The 26,601-nt window shown below is 44.6% G+C and overlaps 2 protein-coding genes across 2 annotated transcripts in view; one reads left to right on the top strand and one right to left on the bottom strand.

Annotated features, from left to right (window-relative positions):
• The first annotated feature begins 1,630 nt into the window (after positions 1-1,630).
• zzz3 (zinc finger, ZZ-type containing 3) lies at positions 1,631-22,136 on the top strand. The gene is given in 13 exon segments (XM_047589605.1): positions 1,631-1,943; positions 7,030-8,786; positions 8,789-8,871; positions 11,138-11,276; positions 12,102-12,249; positions 12,344-12,492; positions 13,141-13,212; positions 14,340-14,441; positions 14,793-14,888; positions 16,159-16,308; positions 17,318-17,452; positions 19,195-19,295; positions 20,292-22,136. Coding segments are annotated over 13 exon segments (3,174 nt in total). The 5' UTR covers positions 1,631-1,846; the 3' UTR covers positions 20,437-22,136.
• Positions 22,137-23,254: 1,118 nt separating this feature from the next.
• The window catches only part of ak5 (adenylate kinase 5), an 81,094-nt gene continuing 77,747 nt past the window's right edge, over positions 23,255-26,601 (bottom strand). Inside the window, exon 14 of the mRNA XM_047589608.1 lies at positions 23,255-23,953. Within this exon, the coding sequence (XP_047445564.1) occupies positions 23,885-23,953 (69 nt within the window). The 3' untranslated portion in view covers positions 23,255-23,884. The remainder of the gene's footprint in view (positions 23,954-26,601) is intronic.

The following is a 26,601-nucleotide window of genomic DNA, read 5'->3' as shown; positions in this document are numbered from 1 at the left end:
TTAGAAGTGTACCCCCCCAGCTCGGTGCTTGTAGTAGAGCAAAAAGACAAAAGCCCGGAGTTATTAACCCTTCAAAGATGTGCGCGGCCGTCATTGTTGGCAGGACACGAATACATCGGCAAAGTTATGCGCGGAACAATCGGCTAGCCGCGGATAGCCGCGGTTGCTAACTGGTTACCAAGTGCCGTTATACCGCCTGGTTGCTAACCATGCTACTCCTGCCTGTCTCTGATATAAACCTCGGCGAAACACAGCGTTAGTACCAGCTGTCGGGCTAGCTATAATGCCTCGCCTTATATTTTAATAGAGGGGCTATTAAATCGCCACGAATCCTCTCTGCACGGTGCAGTTTTACTGGGGAAACTAGCCGAGGTAACGTTAGCCGACCTGGCTAACTAGTCTATCACAACAGAAAGAGAAACTGGGTTTGTTCAGGCTGCAGCACACTTTTTTGGTGAGTGCCAGGGAGGAGCGCTTTAGGCAATGATTTTATTTCCACTTGTGCAGCAACAGTCTGCGGGTTTTGGTGCCTGAAGCGTTAATGTTTTTATGTTTAGCTCCCCGGGAGCTAGCGGTAAGTTAGTTAGCATTAGGGATGTGCGATACCACTATTTTTTCCTTTCGATCTGATACCAAGTAATACCAAGGCTAATGCCGCGATATCGATATCGATGGACGTCTACTTGTGGATGCGAAATTTACATTTACAATGAGTGTTTATGAATGTAAATATTATATCTCTGTATAAAAGTCAATAAGATGCCTAATATGTCTTTAATCAGAGCAATCAAAGGAAATCTGTGCAAAATCAACAAGTCGACTGAAAATCTGAGCAAATCACATTTAAAAGATTTAAAATCGCTCTCAAACAAAAATGAAAATAAGAACAGCCGCTCCGTCTCGGCTTTATTTCTATTTGGACCAGACCAGTGGTCTTCAGGTTAGAACTTGATAGAACCTCAACTTTCAGAACATTCCGTATCATTTCCCATTTATATGTTTTTGCTAAGAAACAATAGCATGTTGATATGATCTACTTGTATACACCTGTGATGTATTTTCACACTATACCTGGATTTTGCCTTCCTCTCTGAATTTAAGGGCTTCCATCATAGACGTCTGTCTCAGGTGTGGGGACACTTCCCCGCGCTCCATGTCTCTCACGCTTTTGATTTTTTTATAATTGATTACAGGTTCAGTGTATTTAGCTCTATTCGCACGGGATTCGTTTTACCTGGGGACATCCTGCAATTTCCGATATTACCTCCTGTGTCTGTGTTTCACGTGGTTCTGTGTTTTACTCAAATTCACGATCTGTAGTTAAGTCTCTGCTACTTTCCACGGTCTAATTTGTGGTGTAATTATTACATCACAAATTACGGACATGGACGATTCGCACCGGATTAAGATCACAGACGACCTCCGCGATTTTTTACAAATTACCAGGGGTCCCCAAGTAAAACTAGTCTCCTGCGAATAGAGCTATAAAAGTATTTATATTATATGTGAAAGCGGACTTAGTATCGATATTTTTGATGTGAGGATCGATCCGAAAAATATCACACGTCTAAATCGGAAGTATCGACGTTTCTGGATCGATACGCACATCCCTAGTTAGCATGCTAGCTCGGCTAAGACGTGCTATGGGGGAAGTTGGACCATGCTGCTAGCGTGTAGCTTTGCTCGGCTCGGCTCGTTTTGCCCCGGCGGACTCTTAACCGTGAACTTTGGGAGTTTTACCGGCGGCACGTGCTGATGGTGCTGCCGGTGCTGCACACGCCGGTCCGGTCTGGCTCGCGTAACCACCCCTCGTGCCTCCAACTTTTGTCGCCGCTGATTAGCCGGGATGTTGGGGTTTGAGCGATTCTCCTCGGTATGTCTCCCAGCACCGCTCCGTGGATTTATTGTTGCCAGTAGGCCCCGTGGAAGTGTAGAAACTACAGGTCAGCAACAGAGACGAGCACAGAGTCTGTCCGATCATCATAAAAGAGACATTAGTCCCCGTTATCTCAGTCACAGAGGGTTTTAACTTAGCTTCTTCGCCATCATCAGCCCCCCCACACTTTGCCTCTTAAAGGTGCGTGTTTGCCTGTGTGTAATTAGGAGTTTAAAAAAACCTTTTTAATGTGTCAAGTGGAAGCTCCTCATGGTTTTACGGTGTCTGGTGCCACACTGTCCATCTGTTAGACCTCTTAGAGGGAGACATGTCACAATACTAGTAATGCGATCCTCATCAGCACGTGTTAACTTCACAACCAAACAAGATCAGGAAGTGGCTTGATTGAGTCTGGAGTGGCACATGGGTCCTGTCTGGGGAGCAGCACTTACTAGTAACATACTAATAAATACTGGGTTTTATGGTTTGTTGTACATAGTGGTCAGGGTCACTGTTTATACACTACCAGAGCATTATGAAGTGTCAAAATAGTTTTAGTTGTGGGGCCACACACAGGAAGGAACACAATAGCATGATAACCTATAATTAACACCAGCTCCACATTGATTTCTATTTGTTTTAGTGCAAAGAAGAACAAGTAAATTAGGAGAATGTTTACTTTTAATAAACTGTCCTTTTAAAAAGGTAAAATAATGACATTTCTTAACTAAAATAACTGCACTTTGAGCTCGTTGCCGTCTGCTGATTAGTCCTGCGTCTCAGTGCGTCTGTTTCTAAAACACATTAGGAATAGAAGTTATTTACATTGGAAAAAACTGCAGTAATATTCACAAATTAACGCTGATGGGCCAGATTTAAAATCTCAGCCGGGGCCTCTTTTTGGCCCTATGACACCTGCGCGCTGCTGTGTTGTGTTTACGCTGTAATAACATCAAACACTACTATTTAAAATCGTCACCCGTGATCCTGAAATGTGCTGAGATGTTCCCAAAAAGATCAGGGGATATTTTACTCTAACAGATGTATTAAGTATTAGAGTTTTCAGTAAACGAACACAGCTCTCAAACCTGAAATTAAACTGTTTTTGTTTTGTTTTTCTAAATCTGTTGCTCTCGACCTTTTTATCATCCTTGTGACCCCCCTCCCCTCCCCTCGTCAGGCCGACGTGGGTTATGAGCAGCTGACGCGAGAGAGTGGTTTATCTCTCACGTCAGATTAAGTGATTTTTTTTATTTTATTTTTTTTTTTAAAGCCAGTTTGAAATCTATTATAATGACAGACCAAGCTAAAACTAACCAAACTAAATGCTGCCTTTAATCACCTGCCTTCAAACATCACATTTATCTCTCCAGTTCTGTAACGACTGTCTTATACATTACAGTGTCCAACATGTGTGTACGTCTCCGCCGACTTAGTAACCGCGTCGACTGGGAAATATGCAACCCTGTTGCACCCTTCACTTTATGACATTCCAGTCATTACATCCGTCCGTTTCTTTTTAGCTTGAGCTCGAGTGGGATCGTCAACGTATTGACAGTTATTACACTCAATTGCCAAGATATTAGGTTTATTTTATTAATAATAATAATAATAATAATAATAATAACAGCCTAAATCCCTCTTCATATCCGTTGTGTCGGAAAAGGTGACGATTTAACGGTGTGATCCTTCAGGAGGACGTGGTTTTGTCGCGCTAAAACGGGCTAGTCAATTAACAATTAACAGCCCCCAACAAAGGAAAACGCAGTTGAATCATCAGCTTGTTTTAAACGGATGTTGAGCACCGTAACATTCATGAGGCTTAAATTTAGTGCAGGGCTGTTATGTTTTAATACAGTAGTTTTTACGTGTGTGCTTGACCTCTTATCGTTCCAGCCTTTCTCCAATAAAAACAGCAACGCATATTTAGGACCAGAGTGAATTGAACGCTGTCCGTAAACATTTTGGAGCTCGTGCGTGGTCTTGGTTTCTTCTCAAAGCCAAGACTCTGAAGTTTCTATCACAAAAAACAGAATCACTCTGAGTGGTTTTGTTCTTGAGGAATCAAAGTTGGTGCACAGCTTATTTATTTATTTGGAAAAAATTGTATGGTTTGAATCTTATAATGACTTTTATCAATGAAACCAGGAGAAAATGACACATTGCATGAAGCATTTACTCACACAGCTTGTGCACAGAGCTCTGATCTGTTTCAAGAAGCGGCCGCTGTCCCACATGTGACCCTGTGGATTCTTAAAGGGTTAATAATTTGGCAAGCGAGCGCGTATTTAACGGATCCTTCAAACAAGCACCTGAATGTGGCACCTGATTTATTTAATACTCACTTATTGAGACCTCGCCAGTTTCATCGCTTTAATTATTGGAAGCAAAAATTTCCATATCCCATAACCCTAATTATCGTGTTGTGTAGTGATTAGTTTTCTAGATTTTTTGGGAGCAGGTCAGATGAGCCGGCTTAATTAGTTTTGGCGTGTTGAGTCTAAGGGCGAGTGCTTGGTCTGAATAACTTGCCCCCCACCCCACCCCCCCCCCCTCCAGCTCCCTGTTTTTCTTTCTCCCTCTCTTTTATTTTACGCATGGACAAATCACATTAGCCTTCCCAGCTGGAGACCTTAGTGGAGTGCGAGTAAAACGTGCGCGTGGTGGCGGCGGCTTGTTCCAGGTGACTATTGTGTCAGCTCCCCTCAAGGAATATTATCAAAATGTTATTTGTGGTCCGCGTGGCCTCTGGCGCTGAGCGAAGGAGAAAAAGGAGGAACCGTCCCAGAATAGACGACACGGAGATGTTAAATCACTCTTTGACTGATGAGCTCGTCCCGCACGTTGATGCAGTCAGAATTAATGTAAATATGTTCATGCACTTTACGAGCAGAGAACCGTGACTGTGTCTCCTGTTCTGCGGAAACGACGGCCGGTGACGACATCTCCGGCTGAATGTCACTTTAACACGACCTTTAGCGCGTCACGCTTTTATTGTCCCTTTCGTTAGATTTATTAGCTGGACAAGTTTCCTGTGGCTGTGTTGACTGAGAACGTTCTCGGGAGCCGGTCGTCCTCGAACTCGGGGCAGGAATGTCTTTGGGATCTGAAAATAGTTTCTCCGCCTGCGCGTCTAACTTTATTTCTAATTAATTTATGCGTCGTTTCGGGTGATAGATGTCCGAGGCGTTTCTAAAACAGCCCTAAATGTAAACTCTGTTTATTTGAAATATTAAAGCTAATTTTCCTTTTTTTTTTTTTTTAAATGATCCAGATTGTAAATTGCTATGACTGAGGGGGGGGGTCAGGCCCACATTTACACGACCTTTACACTGTGTGGCAAAAGCCAGAATAAGCTGGTTTCTCTCAGCATTATGTGTGCACTGCCAGTTCATTAGGTACACTAGTGAAAACAAATGCATTCTAATGTAATGGCGTTAAATCTTTGCTTCATGAAGGTTGGTTGTGTTTCCAATTGGAGGATTTCTATCCTTTTGACAGCCTCATCGTTGTCCGTGTGATAGGCTAAACAAGAAATATAACTTTGAGTTTAATTCAGGTTTAACAGATTACATCTTATAAAATGATCATACACTTCAATTACCATCTTTTATTCTATATATATATTTCTCCTACATCACATTTGCACCACGTGACTGGATTTAGGGTTAATAAATAGCCTTGTTAGAGCTAATGTAGCGAATCTTGTTTTTTTTTGTTTTATTTTTGTACCTTGGCTTCAGAAAACCTGTGTTCACTACTAGATGTTTAACATCATCTTGGGACGTCCATTTAAACAGAAGAAGAATGGTGGTTGCGGTTTATCGCAAACCTAAAAATAAAAAGATTAGATCATCTAAAAACAATACTGTATTTGCTTTTACTAATGCACCCAAGTGAGTGTTTGTTTAGTTACAACCTTAATGTCATGAAAGTGAGATAAACTGGTTACCGAGTTATTTACCTGACTGGACGCTACATTTAAAAATTGATTTAGTGCTTCGTCTCTTATCTGCGAAATTAAATATTGACTTCATATAAGAGCCTGGTAACATTTAGACGGTGTTCTTTTTTTTTTTTTTTCCTTGCTCGCGCCGGCCAGGATTTTTCTTGTAGTTCACACTAGTGAAGTGTCTTCCTCTGCATGATACCACGGCGACACACAGAGCCGGCGTCGGGAGGCTTTGTTGTGCCTTGAATTGAGTCAGGAAGTTCATCATCATGCCTCATGTAGAGGACTTTGTTCTTAGTGTTTCAGTTTTTTTAAAAAAATGTGCTCCAATAAGATTTTTAGCCCGTTGACCCTTCAGGCGCACCTGTTACGAAGAGATAAAACCAGACTGAAGGCGTGCGATTGGTTGAAACTGTGTCTCTGCTGAATTGGATGCAAGAAGTGTAGTGTTGCTTTTGCTGTCGGAAATCAGTCAACCAAGTAAACCACATTTATGTTACACAGAAGAGAGAAAAAAAAAAAAGAAAAAGCAGCAGCAATCTCTGCAGGGAGGAAATAAATAGGCCTTCACTGTAACAGACGTACGCCGTCTGCGTGATGACTTTATTTTTGGCAGCAGTCGAAATCTTTTTCCGAATATCACCTTCTTCGCCTGCTTCGGGGTCTTTTCATCATTTCGGATGCCTCCTGAACCGTAGTCACCTCATCTCTCGAGTTACCCCGCACATACAAATGAGCTTCGAAGCGTCGCCTTTTTTTTTTTTTTTTTTTTTTTTGTTATGAGGAGTCTGAAGTGACTGTGTGATTAGGCCAAATGGAAGATCGGACTTTATTGTCCCCCCCCCTCCCGCTTTGTTTTCTGCCGGCGTGAACTCGCCGAGCTTTTCAGTTTATCTTCTTTTGTGCAGACCAGGTGTAAGACATCCAGTTTTTGCCTGTGGACAGAAGGTGTTGCTTAGTTACAATGACAGGAGAAATCAATACGGCTCCGGTGTGAGCTGAGAAATGACCCGAGCGGTATTTAACAAAGCCCTTACGATGGACGCTTTTCTTTAAAAACACCGCGCGTTTTAGCTTTAGCATTTTTTAACGCTGTACCGCAGACACTGAGCTGTGAGCGTTGGCAAATTGTCCGTCATTATATTGACTTATCGAAGTGCATGTGTCTGGCTGTGTGTGTGTGTGTGTGTGTGTCTTGCAGGTGCCCACATTGTGCTGCAGAGGAGAGAGCACCAGGATGAGGAGACTGTAGGCACCCGCCGTAGTATGGCCGCGTCCCGTTCCTCGCGCGTCACAAGGTCATCAGTGGGGCTCAATGGATTGGATGAGAACTTTTGTGGTCGAACCCTCAGGAACCGCAGCATCGCCCAGCCGGAGGAGACCTCGGTGTCTCCTTTGCCGCGGGCCCGCTCGCCCAAGAAGAAGCAGGAGTCGAAGCAGGACGCCAAGCAGGAGTCGAGGCAGGACGCCAAACAAGACGTTAAGCAGGAGTCGAAGCCGGACGCCAAACAGGAAACCAAGCAGGAGTCGAGGCAGGATGAGAAGCGGGACGCGCGCCCGCAGGACGGCCAGCAGCCGGCCGCGTTGCAGGGAAAGGTAGCCGACTCCGGCGCTTCTCCGGCCGAGGCCAACCAGTGGACCAGGAAGCGGGGCGCGTCCTGCGTGGAAAAAGACATTAGCCCCGAGAAGTCCGAGAACTGTGATAGAGGGAAGGGGGCGCGGGATGCCTCTCCTCAAATCAAAAGGGCCAAGCGGGGGTCCCGCTCTGGAGAGTCTCAGGGACAGGAGGAGGACCCCGAGCCTCCGAAACCTGAAAGTCCAGCCTCTGTCCCGGAGCCTAGCAAGGACAAGAGTTGTGAAGAATTACCCGGCCAAAATGCTGCTAGCACAGCTCCTGTCTCGCCTGTCCTCAGGAAGCAGGAAGGTGAGCTGACAGGGGGGGCGTCGGCGTCGGCGTCGGAGTCGGAGGAGGCGGCGGCGGGTCGCGTGGAGTGTGACGGGGCAGCCAAGCCTCCGAACGCTCACAAGGCCTCCAACGGACTCAGAGAAAACAAAGCGGAGGAATCTAGCGTACTCACTGAAGAGCCTAGTGCAAATCCCACCAACTTCCCATCGCTGCTGAACGGCAGTCAGACGGGGGCCCCCTCATCCCCTGACCCCACCGTGCCTTGTACAAACTCTGTCCCCGGGCAGATGGAGGTCTCTGGCTCAGGGGAATCGCCAGCCTCCTCTGCGCCGACGTTAGGGTGCGCTCCAGAGGAACCTGTCCCCGAGTTGATCGTGGCCAAGCAGCAGCAGCAGGAGGTGGAGGAGGTGGAGGTGGACGTGGACGTGGTGGGGGGGGACACATTGTGTCTGGCGCACGAGGAGCAGGTGACGGAGAGCCAGGGCGACGCCAACGGTCGGCCGCTAACACCAGCGCAGGAAGCTGCCGCGTCCGCCTCCTCTTCTGCCACTAACTTGAACAGTAGTCCAATCAACAACAGCAACTCAGGAGAAACTACACCCCCCTTAACCACCTCCCCTCCCCCCCCCACAGAGACAGGTTGCAACCCCTCGGCATCCAGCACGTCCCCCTCTTTCACGGAGCTCTACGAACACAGATACACCCTGCGGACTTCGCCGAGGAGGTCTGCGTCCGGTGGGAAGGCCTCCTCCAAGCCCAGCTCTCCTCCCAGAGACAATGGTCCCTTGAGGGACGAGGGGGAGGCGGTGGTTGGGCTGGAGGAGGGGGAGGAGGAGGGGGAGGAGGGGGAGGAGGCGGCCTGCCCCATGGTGGAGGAGCCCGCTCCCTCGGACTCTGTTGGCCTGTGCAGCGAGGGGCCGGCGTCCGTGGGTCCCGGAGACAGGGCAGGTGGCGAGGACGGTGCTTCTGTGGGGGACAAAGAGGCCGAGAGCAGCAAGGAGCTGACGCGGAGCCAGGCTGCAGAGGAGGAGGAGGAAGAGGAGGAGGAGGAGGAGAAGAAGAGGAGGAGGAGGAGGAGGAGGAGCCCGACGTGTATTACTTTGAGTCCGACCACCTGGCTCTTAAACACAACAAAGAGTATGTGGGAACCCCCCCCGCGGGGATTCATCGCTCTTAAGCTGTCTGTAGATGTTTGATCAACATGTCACACATGTTGATCGCCACATTGGCGACCGTCAAATTATTTCTGGTCCGTGGTTTTGAATGAGCCTGACGTGCACTGGAGGTGTCGCAAGAATGTGCTGCTGTTTTTGAAAATGCACCGTTTAACCCTCGAGTATTAACTGGTTTACGCTCGGATTTTATATTTATGGAAATCACACTGTCAGAACGTGTGCAGCGTTGTGACTTCGTGGCTTCTAATCTTAGGATTCATTCGAATAGTTTGTGGACACTCGAAAGAGGTGCAGCATCCATTTCTTTAGAAACGGGCAAAGATTACACATTACAATTTAATATTTTTCTTGTGAATTATCCCCCGACCCTGATAGTTTTGTGCCTGTGCCGAGGAAAAACAACTTCCCTGGCGCGTTCTTGATTTAAACACAAAAAAAAAACAAAACAACTGTATTACCACAGGAGCTTATCTGATTATTTGCACCATTAGCACATGGACAGAATGTTTAATTAAGCCGTCGGTTATTTCTGGAGCCTTTTCTCAGTAATTGAGGGCGTATTGGCGAGCGTCTAAAAATAGCCCCGCGTCTTATTGTTTAGGTTTCTACGTGTCTCAGCGTTTAATTTCCACCTTCAGTCTGGTGCGGCGGCGGCGCGAATTAACTGCCAGTTGTCAGTCCTCCAAAGCCCGAGGAGATTGGATGTTAAAATGACTCCGCTGATTGCTTCTGTTATCTCTCCCCTCCGTGAGATGAGTTGTGTTTCAGGAGGAATAGGGTTTCTCAGCGCTGACCTCGGTTTTAGTAGTTTTCTCTCGTTATCCGCGAGTGGACGTTTATGTCAGCGGACAGGTCTCCGGCCGCGCTCGGTCAGGCTCTGCTAACTGCACCGTGGCAGGTCAGCAGACTTCCAGCGCGTCTTCCCCGGGGGCAGGGGAGGGGGGGTCAGACGGCGGGAGGGGCTTTAAGGCACCGCGAGCTGGAGTCCCTCCATCGCAGACACCAGTATTGGTTTCAAAATTGAATAGTGGCTTTAGAATAAGATTTCACCGCTCTCTCATCGCGAGGTAATTCAATCAGGTCCCTGTGACATGTCAAGGGTTGGCTGTGCTGAGTAAGGAGGATTTTTTGAGGGCGCCGATCAATGCTGGCCAGGAGTTATATTTAGGGAAGCATGACCAAGCGTTTTTTTTGTAGCTGCTGAGTGTGGAGAACTGACAGACTTGTCTCAAGACGTGTGTACGGAACGTCTTGGATTTTTGGTCGCGTGAAGCAGGTCTTAATTCGAAGCCCGGCTTTTTTTTTCGTTTGGCACCGGTCCTCGTTTGTCGGTGGACCTGGCCCCCAGTAGGTGGCAATGGAGCACCGGACTCTGTCCCTGGATGCTCGGAGGGACTCCGGCGTCCTCTTCTCCAAAAACCGATGAAATGCACCGATCATCCGTGGAAGTTAGCGCGTTTGCATTGAATCAGAGTCGCTAGGAAGTGGCACAGGAAGTTTGCGGTGGTGTTTTTGGTGCCGCTGTGCATGTGCCGTACGAAGCCGAGCGCAGCGTTAAACGCAGCTGACTCACCACGTACGCACTACACTTGTAGGACTTTTAAACCGCTGGCAGCTGTTGAATAAATCGCGTCCTGTGCATCGATTTTCATTCATGTTACGTTAGGAGAGATTGATCCTCTCTGCTTCGCTGAGCCCCTGCATTAGGTCCTAGCGACGCAGGACGCTGTCACATTCCTGTCAGTTCCCGTCTGCCGTGAAGGCCTCTGAGTCAGTCCCACTCTGAGCCATTGACAGATCAGCTCGCTGTTCTGCTGTTGCCCCGGAGGGTGCGAGCGGAAAGGTCGGACTTTATTCCACGGCGGGGGTCCCCGAAGCGCTGGAAAACACAGAGCGTTTCGCCGTGCGGGGCTTTTGATATTTGCTGGGAAATCTGAGAGACGTGCACGGTTACAGATCAGACCAGACCCAGAGGGCTTTCATTAGAACTAGAGAGATGTTATCAGCTGCCGACTTCAAAAGATTTGGAATCATTTCCAAACACGTGTAAGACGTTAGCTGAAATATGTTTCAGGTTTTTTTTTGTGCGGTTTATTTCGACTCTCGGTCCCGCGGCTGAATTATGCATGACCTCCGGTGTAAAAGTTTGATGTCAGGTTAAATAATGTAGCCCCGGTCCTTTTCCTTTTTTGCTCTCGTTCTAAACTCGCTTCCCCACTTTACGTCAGTTATCAGAGGCTGCTGCAGACCATCGCGGTCCTAGAGGCCCAGCGCACGCAAGCCATCCTGGACCTGGAGACGCTCACACGTCACCAGAGGGAGGCGCTGGCCGACCCCATCAGCTTCGTCGACCAGCTGCAGAAACAGGTAAGGAAATGCACACATGTCAGACCTGTTAGTGCCGGAGTCCTAAGCTGACCGTGTGAAAAATAGGTATTCAATGTTTTGCAAATCGCTGTATTTACATTTGGTTAGCTTGTAAAGTTAAGGATTCAGATTACTGCCTCTGATATTGTCGTGCATTTTTACACATCTGAGATCTTACTGACTCTTAATTGATTAAGTCACCAGGGCATCAGTGAGTAGTTAGAGTAACACTGATAGGGTTTGGCATGAGGGCAGGATGGGAACCAGTCCTTTAAAAGAACGTCACTCTCATCACGTAACGATAACGCGACGGTGGAGAGACCTAAACTTTCACCAGAAGGAACCGCAGTAACACGGCGTGCAGCCTCTGCAGCAGCATCATGATTTTCAAGCAAGGGCGGCAACACCACCAACATGGTGATGCATTTGTTGACAACACACGGCATTAAATACTCAGACTGCCATGTGTTTGTGCAGCTATCGCTGAGGCTCAGCAAAGCGGTGCCAGAGAGAATCCAGTGACCAGCTTCCTATTTGTTTTCTTACACAAGCTCTTATCTCTTGTTTGGAAGCTCGACAGAATTTCTGTTGTTTCCGTAAGAACCGCAAACTTTTTCTAAACCAAAGATTCACAGGAGGAATTGATAATGGCACATGGTGCATGTTTGACCGTCATTCGTCTTCAAAGTGGAAACAGGAATCAGTGGAGATGACCCGTCCTCAGCGATCCCAGCTTTAAGAAGGACATTAATTACTGCAGGGAAACCTTACGGAAGCTGCAAAAAAAGTAAATTTCCTTAAACCCTTGATTTGTGTGCCCCTCAGGTGAACCTGGGCCTGCCGTGTCCTCAGCGCGTCGTCCAGCTCCCTGACATCGCCTGGGAGCAGTACACCTCAGGCCTCGGCGACTTCGAGAGGGAGTTCTGTGACAAGAAACGCAAAACAAGGCGGCTGAAGCTCATCTTCGACAAAGGCACGGGCGACTTTAGAGCTGAGTCTTTTCCTGTATTTGTGTCATTTTTAAGGGGTTACATGTATTTACGTGGCGTTTTTCTTGTGATCAAAAGAAACACCAGAGAGGCTCCTCTGTCATTCCACTTCAGGGCTGCCTCTTCGACCAAAAAGCCCCGTCGAGCCCAAGAAGGAAGGCGAATCCTCCGCCATGTACTCGTCTCTACCGATGAGTGACGCTCCAGAGAACGGCCGGCAAGCGCAGGTATGTCTGTGCATACGCTCACACAAGCTGCTTCGATTTTCTCCCACTATATCATTAGTGCGGACGCAGTGACGTCTAACTGTAGCGGGTGAGTCACTGATCTCCTGCAGGTCGGCCCCATAAATCATCAGGTCGTTACTGTTTTTACACCTCTTTCAACTTCATCTTCCTCATTCTTTAGTCCTCGGTTCAGTTAAGCACGCAGCACAAGCCGAGCGCTAAAGATGGTATCTATGGAAACACGGGGAGCCCTCCCCTCTGATTATGTCTTGTTGTTGTGTGCGTGTCTTTTACTACAGCCAGCGAGGTTTCAGAGTCAATTGCTTGTTGAGATTACACAGCGCAAAGTAGTCGGCGCCGAGCAAACAGCTCCTTGATTCTCTCGGTTTATTCCGCGCGAGCGCATTTGCATTTTCCCAGACAACCCTCGATGAATCCTAAAAAGATTCTGTTTGTCAAGTCTGTTTCCCTGCGTCCTCCCAACCGCACGTCTCCGCTCGCGTCTGACAGCCGCTCTTTCTCTGTCAATCCGACGGATTCAGTGTGCCGAGCAGCTTCGTATGTAAAGTGCCCATTGTTTTTATTTTTTTTTTGTGTTGTGTTGTGTCAATCTTTCTAACGCGCCTGACGCCTGTGTGCTCTCGACAGATGATCAGGGGGAGGATTTGTCACCCAAACAAGCCTGACACATTTAACCAGCTGTGGACTGTGGAGGAACAGGTTGGTGGTGTGAACGATGTTGCTCCGTAGTTTACGAAATTAATCTAGAGGAGAGAGTCGACTGTAGTTCACACATTCACAATGTAGCTGTTCTTATGCATAGATGGATGCATAGATGGATGGATGCATAGAAGTATAGATGAATGCATAGGTGGATGGATGGATGCATGGATTGATATCCTGCAAGGAAAGTCATTGCAAAAAACAAATACAAATCAACACATTTAAAGTTAAGACAAACGGGCCTTAAATGTTTTGCTGGATAGTTTGTGATGTAGAAGCTTGTGCAACTCCACCAGCAACAAACCTCTAACTGTAGTTAAACAGGAATCAGATTGTGGAGGATGAGTCAGTTTACAGCTGGAGAATATTCTGTATAGCTTTTGTCATTGCTTTAGATTGTTGCAGTAACAATGACATTAATCTGCACGATGCAAACATGTGGTTCTATTACCATGTTGATTATAAAAAGCACAAAAAATATCGCTTAAAGGTGCATTTGTCTTGAGTTTATGATGGACCAATTGAAATTGATCTTGTTTAGGAAGATCAGATTCAAATTTTTATTTATTTTTTTATATACACTCAAGATATCATCAGACCTGAAAACTGACTGAATTTTTATATATATATATATATAAAAGGATGGCAGAGAAGAACTGCACAAAATATTGCGGACGTACCAAGATTCTTCCACAAAAATTGTTTCAAAACAGAAATATCTCTGAAATTAAATTATACTGAATTGAATCAAATCAGGACCCATATTCAGGGAAACAATAGCAGTTTAATGAATAGAGCATAAAGAGCCCCAGAGTTCAACAAATAATAAAACTAACAGATGCGTTTTCAGTGCTGCCTATTTGCTCTTTGTCATAATTGGTCAAGGTAATGATTGCGTTGCTTTTGTTATAAAACCATCTAAAACTTAAAATTTACTGTAACACAAACGCTACATCAGAGAAGCTGCGTTTTCTTCCAGTATCTAAACGTATTTTGCTGTGTGTCGTCTACATGTGTCATGGCCAGAGTGTTTGTGTCCAGTCGGATGCTTTACACGGTCATGTTACTAATTATGACATAAGTTTGTCTGTAAAATAAGTTGATGTTTTGTGTGTTTTTCATAGAAAAAACTGGAGCAGCTTCTTGTAAAGTTTCCTCCTGAGGAAGTGGAGTCCAGGAGGTGGCAGAAGATTGCTGATGAGCTCGGCAACAGAACAGCAAAACAGGTGAGAAGGATGAAAATAAGGCAGACGTGTTCTTGTCAAAGCCTCGTGCATTAGTTCCTCTTTGTGTGATAATAAAGATAATAAATGCAAACAGATTTTCTTGTGGCCGAGCAACATTTTCCTCTTTCTTCTGCTGCTCGTGTTTACTGTGGTGACTCTTGAGTTCACTGTGGAGACAAACAATCTGTTAAATTGCGAGCGGGAACACTGGTCGGTGTTAAAAGGCTTGTGCAATAACCGCACCCCCTGCAAGGACCCGGGCGACACACGTGCGTGACCTCAATTACGTCGAGCAGCTGTTCCCGGGTCGGAAACGATTAACTCGGACGTTCTCTTGTTAAAACACTCCAGGTTGCCAGTCGGGTTCAGAAGTACTTCATCAAACTGACAAAAGCTGGTATCCCTGTGCCCGGGAGGACACCGAACCTGTGCATGTACACTAAGAAGGTAAGTCAGCAAAACTCTAAACCGTACCCGTTTACTCTGTCCCTGTCACTGACATGGTGTTGTAATCGTATAAAGATGAGTTTGATATTAAAGAAAACACATCAGCTGTTTTTTTTAGAAAATTACCTTTTTATCTCCGTTAAGGTGAATATCAACTTGATTCAGACGTGTCTTTAGCATTTCCGTGCAGCATTTGTTGTTAATTACCAGCCAACATACACCAATCAGCCACAACATCGCCAACATGACCATTGACTGGAGAACAGAACAGAATAGAAAACCCGTATTTGTCCGACAGTGGGGAAGTTGCAGTTTGCAACGGCACACATAGGGCCAGAATAGTAAACAAGAATAAAGAGTGGACTGTGTAAAAGATAAATAATAAGATAAAAAAGAAATAGAATAAAGTAAACAATATACAAGTATTGGCACATATACAAAAAGTATTGAATTGCAAACATTGATTGCTGGATATTGCACAGGGAGATAATAGTCATAATGTTATGGCTGATCGGTGCATGTTATCAGTATAGTCACTATGACATAAAAACATCTGGTGGTATCATATAGTTATTTTAGTTCATACATTCAGCCCAGTTTGATCTAATGTCATTCCAGTATGATGACAACATAATTACCTGTAAGTAAAGATGATGCCAGATTTTTTTTCCATTTGTTTTAGCGTAAAGTAGAATAGGTTAATGTTTGCATCTTTTTTTTCCATTTATTTTTGAGCGAGTGAGTAAAACATTTTACAACACAAGTGGCCTGCATATAGCAGGAGCTAATAATTGCAATTACTTTCAACAGGTTCACTATTCAAATTCATTCAATTAAACTCGCAAAGAAATAAACTAGCCTTTAAAAAAAAATGAAACTTCTTTAGAAAAATAAGGGCGTGTCTTGTCCAAAAACAAAGACAAGTTAGGGATAGACGTTATTTTTATTGAAAATTGCAGTCTTCTAACATTAGCCTAATAGCATAATTGACTAGGTCATGTTTGAAGATTTTCAGAAAATGAGAAAAAACACAATTTATTTAGCAGCACATTTTATTAATATTGTAACAGTAAGTCAAAAATGACTTTGGCAATTGTGTTATTAGACTCTAGACCTAGATTAGACCTTCTGTTGTTGTTATCAAATCAAGTTTTAGCATTTCAAAATATCTTCTTTCTTTATTTTTCCGTCATAACTATTTAAGATTCATTAAAATGAACGATATTTGACGAGTGTCTGCTCTTCTCACCGTCCCCGTGTGCTTCCCCAGGCGTCCAGCAAGAGGCAGCACCACCTCAACAAGCACCTGTACCGGCCGTCCACCTTCCTGACCTCCTACGAGCCTCCGGTCTACATGGACGACGACGACGAGCGCTCGGCGTATTACAACAGCGTGCAGGACCCCTCCGCCGACGATTCGGTCGGTAACTTTTAAGCAAAGATCTTCATGCGCCTTCACGACTCTTTGATTTGTTGTGTCCGGGGGGGGGGGGGGGGGGGGGGGGGGGTGTTTATCTTGTAATTGATCAGAGGACACTCTGTGCTGCTACTTGGCTGCTTTAATTAACCTCACATCTCCTCCTGTACGATAAAAACTTGTATGTTTTAATGCTTTTCACAGCTCATCAAAATCCCATTTTCAGACCGGGGCCAAAATTACCACATCTATATCCCCCCACCTTGTCACTTATGTGCGATTTCATCCAGACCCCCGTCCCTCTTAGCTCCGCTTTAACACCTTTTGGATGAAATGAAGCGTTGGCCTCCTCCGATCATTCACCACCTTGCGCGGTCGAAAATGACTAAACCCGGCCAGCCTCGCAGCCTCTCCTGGCGCTCGCCATTATCCGAGCTCTGACATTTCTTTCCCTCCCTTTGATGGCTGTAACCTTTAAGCAAAACCGGCTCGCCGTGCCCTGCTGACAACACAGGCTGTCGTATCCATCAGCGCGTTAACAAAACCTCTGACACCGCCGGTATGAAGTCGAGGCGCAGAGGTGTTACCAGCGTGGACGCAGTCATTTCTCACTTCGCCAGCCTGTCCTTTGCTCTGGACCAGAAGGAAGCGAAGAATCCGCTGAGGGCGCTTCCGTCGGTAGCTAACCCCCGCAAAGCTATTTCCTGTCGAGACCTGGAAGTGTGACGGATAGTTGTGTTCTCTCTGTAAGAAAGTGGAGGTTGCAGACGTTCGTTGTCTTATACGAAGGACGCACACGTGAAAGACGACACTACCTTCCAAACAGAACGAAAGCTGGATAATGGATACGATGAAAAATTAGGCCGATCAATACCGTCTGTAAACTCGTCTCCGGGGTATAACTCATCTTGAGAATGTCACAGCGGCTCCTCGGAGTCACGCTGGGGCTGTTTTGTTGATGACCACTCACCTCCCTCTTCCCCCGTGTGTTTGTCTGACTTCCTGAGGACAGGATGAGGAGAGCGTACCTGTGGAGCTGAGGAGTTTGCCGGAGTACAAGGAGCTTTTGGAGCTGAAGCGACTGAAGAAACAGAAGCTCCAGGAGATCCAGGAGGACAAGGCCGGGGTGCGGCATCTAGGCTACAAGGTGAAGACTTAACACGTCACAATGAAGAGTCAGTTTATCCCATCAGCATTATTCCCCCCAATTAATGAAGTTTACTTTCAACATACACAAAATACAATGAGGGCTGAAGCTCATGCTTATTATCCTTGTTAGCAACGAATCATCCTTAGCAAAACAACTCATAACCAGAGCCATATATGAGAGGGAGTCTGGCCAACTCAAATCATGGGCTCCATGTTTGCTGCATCAGAGGGAAGAAATAAATGTCTTATTTTCACCATTAATGGGCCCATAAATGTTATAGTCAACGTCTGTTAATATGTAAAAGGTCCTCACTTAAATATCCCAGCGTCTACTTACTTTAAATATCCTAAATGAGCTGTGTTTACCTTCTCCTCAGTCTTGTGTATCCAAGTTTGAAATACTCGAAATATGAATAACTGCTTACTGTATTGTATTTATACTGCTAGCACGCTAGTAACAATAACTTAATAGTAACCGAGGCAAATTTAGGTGTCAATTAAATTTGTCTGTCTACATGGACATAAATCATATGCACACATGGATTTCACAGTAGATATGATGGTAGCTGCTATTTTTCTAAGCCTTGAGTCTAGATAACTCGCTAACATAAGGCTTGGTTAACTTCACACTTCATTCATTTGTAAAGCGGTGTTTCCTAGATCAAGGTTCACATTAATGATGGTATGACTTAATTTTTCCTGCATAAAATCTTAACAAACGTCAAAGAGAGACATTGACATTTACCTCATATAACATGGAGAAATCAGTTGACATCCAGTTCTTCCTTTTAATCTTCTGCTCCATTAACGGTGGAGTTTCCTCCGTGTTTTCCTGATCCTGTGCTGGAGCTGTAGGCTGAGCACTGTGGCATATTTTAACTTTTAATCCAGTTTTATTCTCTGTTATTGCCACTTCTCTTTTGGTGAACGTTGGTTAAATGTATCCAACATGGCGCCCATGAAACACGTGACCAGCTCAGAACCAATCAGTGTGGAGAGATAGCTCAGACGATCGGCCAGACTCTCTCTAATAAACGGGTCTGGACATAACCTCCTGTTTGGAACGCATCTTAATTTCCATCAGATAAGATTAAGATCTTTAGGTATCTGGGATTAGGAGTAGGAGTTTATGGAAACGATGAAATCCCAACGTCCTCAAACGTGTACTTGTGAATTTGTTAAATTTTCGTGTCAAATCAAACTAGAAAAGTTAATAAGAATAAATAAAGTGTACTGATCCTTCGCTGCCAGTACTTTGCAGACAGAAGTGTCTCCTTATGAGGACAGTAGGTCTAAATGAAGCAGAATAAGCTGCAACAAACATAAAATCTAATGTCCTCATATGAGGACGCTGGGTCTCAGGAGGTTAAAAGACACAATCTGCATCAAATCATGAAACCACAAACATTCAGCTTTCACCTTCCACAATCATTATTTTAAATAGCTGATTTATATATTTTTGTAACAGTTTGGGTTTTAATATGTTTTTCGATGAGTTGAGTTGAACTATTTCACAGGTTTCACACCTCTAACAGAAAAACACCGTTGTTTAATATTAGTTCTTCTTTTAGGTTTAGATTAGTCGATATCCTCTAACACCACTAAATTCCCAGAGGTTGGACAGTTTACCTGCTCTATCAAAAGAATCCAAGGATCAATATACACATGTTTTTGTGGTTGGAGAAACAGCAGGTAAAATTTCAGCTGACCGTCTGTGTTTGTGTGTTTGTTTTTGTGCAGTGTGACGTTTGCGGCATGGAGCCGATCCAGGGGGTCCGGTGGCACTGTCAGGACTGTCCTCAGGACAACTCGGTCGATTTCTGCTCCAACTGCTCCGACTGGTGAGATCATCCACCTCCGCCAGTAGTAGAGTTCATTGAGCCCGTACAGAGTGGTTATTAGCCATGTAAAATGTAATAAAAACAAATATTATATCAATAATAATATATAATATACACTAGGGGTGGGTATTGGCAAGGACTTTATGATACGATATGTATCGCGATACTTGAGCCACGATACGATACATTATTGCGATATTATGATATCATGATATATTGCAATATTCTACATAGAAGTTTTAAATGCAGCTTAAAATACAGTTTATATATGTACTTTAGATGACAGTGATACATTTAATCAAAAAAACAACATTAATCCAAATTATCCTTTTACAATTTATTGCTCAAGTCGTTCACAATCGGCCCAAAACATGACTTTTTCTTTTTCTTTTAAAATCGATATTAAGACATTCAACATCAATATTGTATCGGACTACAAATTATCACGATGTATCGTCATATGGATATATTTTCCCACCCCTGATAATAACCGTTTGGACGCACCCTCTCACTGAATTGATAAGACGTTTTTCGTTTTTCATGTGAGCTTTTTTTTTATTTATTTATTGAGTGGAAAAGTGTGGAAAGTGTCTGCTCCTTTGTTTGTCACATTACATTAAAATTAGTGGACCAGAATTCCTGCACAGTGCACAGTAAAAGACTCATTACAAGTTATCACAAACATTAGGTTGTTTGGTTTAGGGGTCACTCTTTCACACAAAGTGCAGTTTTTACATTAAGGCTGTTATTATTAAAGGAAAACAAACTCCAGACCTACATGGTGTGGAAATAAGAAACACCTTTTCACAACACTGTAAATAGTATGTAGTGAACTTACTAAAAATTTAATTGGCAAAAACTTGGTAAATGTATCGAACATGTTTTATCACGTTTAAGTATCAGTCGGTGCTGATGTTATATTCAGAGCTAAAAGTGAGATCTTTCCGTTTAACACGATCCTTCCGTCACTTTCCCTCTCGTTCTCACCTCGTCCAGCTTGTTCAAGACGGAGACCCACAAGCCGAACCACCACCTGGAGCCGGTGTACCAGTCTGAAACCTTCCTGGACAGAGACTACTGTCTGCCCCAGAGCACAGGCTACAACTACTTGGACCCTAACTACTTCCCGGCCAACAGATGACAGGGTCCCAGGCGCCGCTAGCTCCAGGCTCTCTCTCCACATATCCCACAGGCCACTCTGTGCATGGCTCCATCCTCCAAGTCCAAGATAACCGCTTAACCCGCCGCCAGGCAGGAAGGCCAGCAGGCAGACGGACAGACAAGACAAGACAAGACAGACAAGACAGACAGACGGGGGCCTCAGAGCAGACCACACTGCTGCTGCTGCTGGTGGTGGTGGTGGTGGTGGGGGGGGGTAACTCACCTCCCTGACTTGAACAAAAAAAAGTGTCGGCCACGTCGGGAGGCTCCCTCCCCCCCCACGCCCCCACCCCCACGCCCGCGCGCTCCTCCACCTCAGCCAGGTTATTCAACGGATCTGTGATTTGAAAACGTTATTACACTATTTTTAAAAACAACAACAACAACAACAAAAAAAAAAAAGCAGAAGGCACACGACATTCCTGAGCTCCATGACTCCTCGAGGGCTGCTCCCGTTCACCTCCTCCCCCCCCCCCCCCCCCCCCTCCAGTTTATACCTCCCCGTGCTGCTTCAAAACTGGAGAATCGAGTCTGGTGAAGCGCCACCTAATGGAGATAAGTGGTCATAGTGGACTGTGACGTCATCGGCCGAGATACACGTGGGTGGCTCTGTATGTGTGTGTGTGTGTGTGTGTGCGCGTGTACGTGGTCTCCGTGTTATGCAAGAGTGGAAACTGTTTTAGCTAGGTGTCCGTAGATCGAGTATTTATGAGCGGCGGCGTCCACAGGAGGGCGCCGCGGGAAGTCGCCGGGGGCGGACTTTGTGCTTTTTCGGCGTCAGGCTGTAGGAAGTTCTGCCGATTCACAGAAAAAAAGACCTGCACGGCGTCAAAGCGCCGCGTTTCAGCATCGGAGCCGCCGCTGCTGCCACCGTCACACAGCGCTGCTCCTTCTCTACCCAAACACATTTCAAACTCACACACACACACACACACAAACACACACACACCTTCATCTCCTTCCCCCTTTCGCTCTCTCCACTAAAAACACATCTAACTAGGAAGCACTACAGCACAGAGAGCAAATGGTTCGATCGGAAAAACTACACAGGACTGTGTTCTTTTCTTTTTCTTTCCTCCCCAATGTGTGCCGTTGTTGATCATGTTGAGTGTACAAGTATATGGTGAAAAGTAGCCAGCGCTAGTTGCTGTGTGCCATTTAAGAAAAAAGAAAAAAAAGGAGTAAAAAAAAAAAAAAAAAAGATCTATTTTTGTTTTGGGCAGGGGGGAGGAACCCTGGACCCCGGCCACGACCTCTTTCTCCCCTTTCGTGGCTCCATCGACCCCACATCGTCCTCACATTATTGATCCAGTAATCATGCCTCTAGATCTTTAATTCTGCAGTCCACTTTAAAGGTCCATTTAAAAGATTGTATTTTTATTAATCTATTTAAAAGAAAAAAATAAAATAAAATAAAATAAATTGAGGTAGTGGTTGGTGCCTCCACAGTGGAACAACCCACACAATTTTATACACATAGATTTTGTTGTGCTTGAGTAGACACCATTTTGTATGGTTTTCGTCTCCTTCCCTTCACCCCCTTTGCCCCCCCGCTTCAATATCTGTGTATAACAGTCTGTTCTTATGTAAAAAAAATAAAATGAAAAATAATGTAAAAAAAAAATCAAAAAAAAAAATGCTAGAGGAGAACCGTGGAAATAAAAGTATGTGAAAATAGTGTTTCTACATCTGTGGTTTCTGCTTTCTTATTATTCCAGGTCAGTTTGTGGTCGAACACTTTAAACCATCTTCAGTGAGATTAAATAGAGACGTCCAACCTACTGTATGTGTTCTGTATTAAACTCAGCATAGTGCTATTTATAAATATACATTATTATTAGTGTTTTGCATTCAATATTAAGCTATTTAAGTAATATGCGGGTTCAAATACTTTTTATTTTTTCATTCTAAATGTGTAATAATAGTCTGGCTGTAATACTGAAGTGTGCGGACGCCCTGTTGAAGACCTAAGGTCTCTAAGGTAATGCTTTTCACTGTGTCCTAATGTCAAATGATAAATAATTAACCCAGCAGCTGCAAAACATTTTGCAAAACTTTTATTTTTATTTGACATAAACTGTAACTCGGGAGTAAATATCTGAACATGAAATGAGTCGGAAACGTCAGGAGCCCAAAGTGACGCTTGCAGTGATCTTGGTTTCGTTGAATCGACCAGCTGTAGAAAATCCAAAATAGAAAATGTGCCGTGGTACGAAAGAGGACGTGTGTCACAGGAAGCGTGGAGGGTTAAACATTAGAACTGCTGCTGATAAATGTGCCGATCGTTTCAGCTCTGCCGCACAGATGATTATACAAGATGGGAAAAAAAAAAAAAAATGAGTCCTCAAATCGAGAAGATTATTACTGATGCATGATCACAGCGTTTAAGTGAGTTAAACTAAGCGGCTGAAGCGAATCGGAACGTCTGTAAAAAAGGCTGAAGCGTCTTTTAGGGGGAGCTCTTCTGCATGAGAGTGTTTAATACTGGAGTGAACTATCCCAGAATAACGCCCTGATCGCTAACCTTCATTAGCATGAAATCAGTCTGAATGACGGCTAATGCATCACCTCTTCTAACTCCTATTCGTGTGAAAGTAAAGCAATTTAAAAACCAATTTTGTGGCAAATCTGCAAAAGAATCTGCAAAAAATCTTTTTATTTCTATTCTCTTTCCCCTTGACCCTGAAGGTGCAACTTGTAGTCAAAGGCCGTTTTACATTTTTCAGCCTTTTATGTAATTTCCGAGGCCTTCGCTGGGATCCAGCAGATGGAGCCATCACATCACTCACACACTCGGGAAAAGTTTAGCAAATGCACTGGCTTTTATTGAATGTTAAACACCAGACTCGAAACACGCACCTGTACCATGAGCTTGTAAACATACAAAAAGCAGTTAATACTCTTACTGCTTTTTTTTTTCTTTTTTTTTTGTTAAATTCAAGGCTGTGAAGCTTTAATTGTAATTCTTGCATGCTTGTTACGATATAAAGCACGGGTGCTGCGCATGAGAGCGTGGACAAGTTCGATACTGCATGGGGAGAAAAAAAAAAACCTTGAGAGACTTCACATTCAGCATGCTCTCAGTCACAGCAGGAGATTCTTTCAGTACAGTTGTCTGCCTTCGGTTATGGCCGTCGGCAGCGTATATCGAGATGGACGTGAAAGAGAGGAGAGAGTAAGAGGGACGCGAGTAGTTTGAAGCGGACGACCGGGTTGTTCGTCAAAAGTGTCAAAAGCAGAATACACGTGAGACATGCATACCACTGGAGTTCAATGAGCGACTGTCTGGTGCAGGTGTGAGCTTGTGTGGGTGAGTCTGGTCGGGGTGATGGGGGAGGGATAGAGAGAATGAAAGGGGGGGGGGGGGGGCGTCTCCTTGGATGGACCTCCCGGACTGCAGAGCTATGGCCAGATGTCGATTGTAGAAGTCAGAAGTGGGGCGCCACGGACTGGCAGATCTGTGCGAACACGTCATCCGGCGACCGCTCGGCGTCGATCTGTAGGCAGAGACAAAGCAGTCTGATGATCTCGGTACCTGTTGTGGCATTTAACCCACCTAACACACACACACACACACACACACACACACACTATGCAGACTGTGGCATTTAAATGTTCAAACAACTAATTTTTAAAAAGGCGGTTCAAACGAAAAACAGAAACCGCCGTCGTCTCGTCTCCGCTGTGTCAGTGGAAACATCAGCCTTCTCTACGTGAACGACCTTAAAGACGACCAAAATGTTTCTGGTGTAGACATGATATCATGGCTTTACGTTGTTTCTGGTGACAGGTGAGCTCTTTCAGGTGCTCAGATGAATAATTAAACTGCCGTAGCCTCGTTGCCTGTTCAAAAGAGACACATTCCTGTGATGAGGGCCTTCTATATGTGCGAAAAACACGCAATTTCACGTTGGTTCTAAAGCTAATTTTGGCAGTTGGACAGTTTTCCACTGCCGAAACTTTGACTACGTCCCTGTCCGTGCATGTTTCCAATCTGTAGCTGCATGGTTCTGATCTGTAGAACTGCATGTTTCTTAACTGTAAAGATACATTGTTGTGAACTGAAGGGTTGCATGTTTCTAATCTGTAGAGCTGCATGTTTCTGATCTGTAGAGCTGCATGTTTCTGATCTGTAGAGCTGCATGTTTCTAATCTGTAGAGCTGCATGTTTCTGATCTGTAGAGCTGCATGTTTCTAATCTGTAGAGCTGCATGTTTCTGATCTGTAGAGCTGTATGTTTTTAAACTGTATAGACGCATGGTTGTGATCTGTAGAGCTGCATGTTTCTAACCTGTAGAGCTGCATGTTTCTGATCTACACAGATGCATGTTTCTGATCTGTAGAGCTGCATGTTTCTGATCTGTAGAGCTGCATGTTTCTGATCTGTAGAGCTGCATGTTTCTGATCTGTAGAGCTGCATGTTTCTAATCTGTAGAGCTGCATGTTTCTAATCTGTAGAGCTGCATGTTTCTGATCTGTAGAGCTGCATGTTTCTGATCTGTAGAGCTGCATGTTTCTAATCTGTAGAGCTGCATGGTTTCTGATCTGTAGAGCTGTATGTTTTTAAACTGTATAGAGCATGGTTGTGATCTGTAGAGCTGCATGTTTCTAACCTGTAGAGCTGCATGTTTCTGATCTACACAGATGCATGTTTCTGATCTGTAGAGCTGCATGTTTCTGATCTGTAGAGCTGCATGTTTCTAATCTGTAGAGCTGCATGTTTCTGATCTGTAGAGCTGTATGTTTTTAAACTGTATAGACGCATGGTTGTGATCTATAGAGCTGCATGTTTCTAACCTGTAGAGCTGCATGTTCTGATCTACATAGATGCATGTTTCTGATCTGTAGAGCTGCGTGTTTCTGATATCTAGAGCTGCATGTTTTATAATCTGTAGAGCTGCATGTTTCTGATGTGTAGAGCTGCATGTTTCTGGTCTGTAGAGCTGCATGTTTCTGATCTGTAGAGCCTCATGTTTCTAATCTGTAGAGCTGCATGTTTCTTAAAAGGGAGTTTTTCATTGCCACCTTCATCTCACTGGTTGCTCTGCGGGGGGTCCTTCTTCTTTCGCCTTTAGACATTTTGATTACTACCGACTCTATAAAAGCACAACTGATTCAAGTGAACTTTTCATAGTAGGGAAACTTAAAACAAAAGTGTCCCTGTAAACCTGAACAGCAGGACCTTGAAAACAGACCTAAATAAAATAAAAGGCAGCCAAATAAACAAACCTCCTCTTTTACCACAGACAAACAAAAAAGTCCATGATGAAAAAAGCTTATCAGTTCAATTCAGAGTGTCAAGTTTGTTTCATTAGAAATAAACCCCCGTGATGTGCGGTTGGGGACTTTTACGCATAGATTTACTGGTTGGTGTCACCGCGATGGTTTATGTAAAGTCACTGTATAGATAAGAGCTTGGGGGTTTTTTTAATCAGCAGGCTTTTAAATTTAATGACTAATTTGTTTACCGCGTCCACCTACACTCCTCCAACACATTTCGAGCTATAAATGTTGAACAAACGTGTGCATTTTACCATCCGACACTTCTGCATCCCTGTTGTTAGTTTTGGTTGTGGTTCCCCTGATCGGTCACTTCTAGTTTCACCAGTTGGAGCCGTTGAGTTTCAGACGAGGGATGTGAGACGCGGAGAAAATGTTCTTCTTGATTTGATTTTGCTCAAACTTTATATAGTCTGACTGCTGCAAAATTTTGCAAAATTTACGTGATCTGTAACTTGGAGTACGTTCAACTCAAATAAGTAAATATCTGACCAGCGTGAACTTTGTCGGAAACGTTGTTTTGTGCAACCAGTTGTAGAAAATCCAAAATAGAAAATGTACTGTGGTACGAAAGAGGACGTGTGTCACAGGAAGCATTGAGGGTTCAATATCAGAACTGCTGTCGATAAAAAGTGCTGATCATTTCAGCTCTGCAGCACAGATAATTACACGGGATGATAAAAATAATTCCTCAAATCGAGAAGATTGTCACTGATGCGTGATCACAGCGTTAAGTGAGTCAAACTAAGCGGCTGAAGCGAAGCGAAACAAACGACATATGTAAAAAAGGCTGACGCGTCTTTTATTACCGGAGTGAACTGTCCCAGAGTAACGTCCAGCTCGCTATTCTTCATTAGCGTGAAAT

This window comes from Mugil cephalus, chromosome 7, assembly GCF_022458985.1.
Source record: "Mugil cephalus isolate CIBA_MC_2020 chromosome 7, CIBA_Mcephalus_1.1, whole genome shotgun sequence".
Taxonomy (NCBI): Eukaryota; Metazoa; Chordata; class Actinopteri; order Mugiliformes; family Mugilidae; genus Mugil; species Mugil cephalus.
Note: the sequence above shows the minus strand (reverse complement) of the source record. Positions and strands in the feature narration are given on the sequence as shown.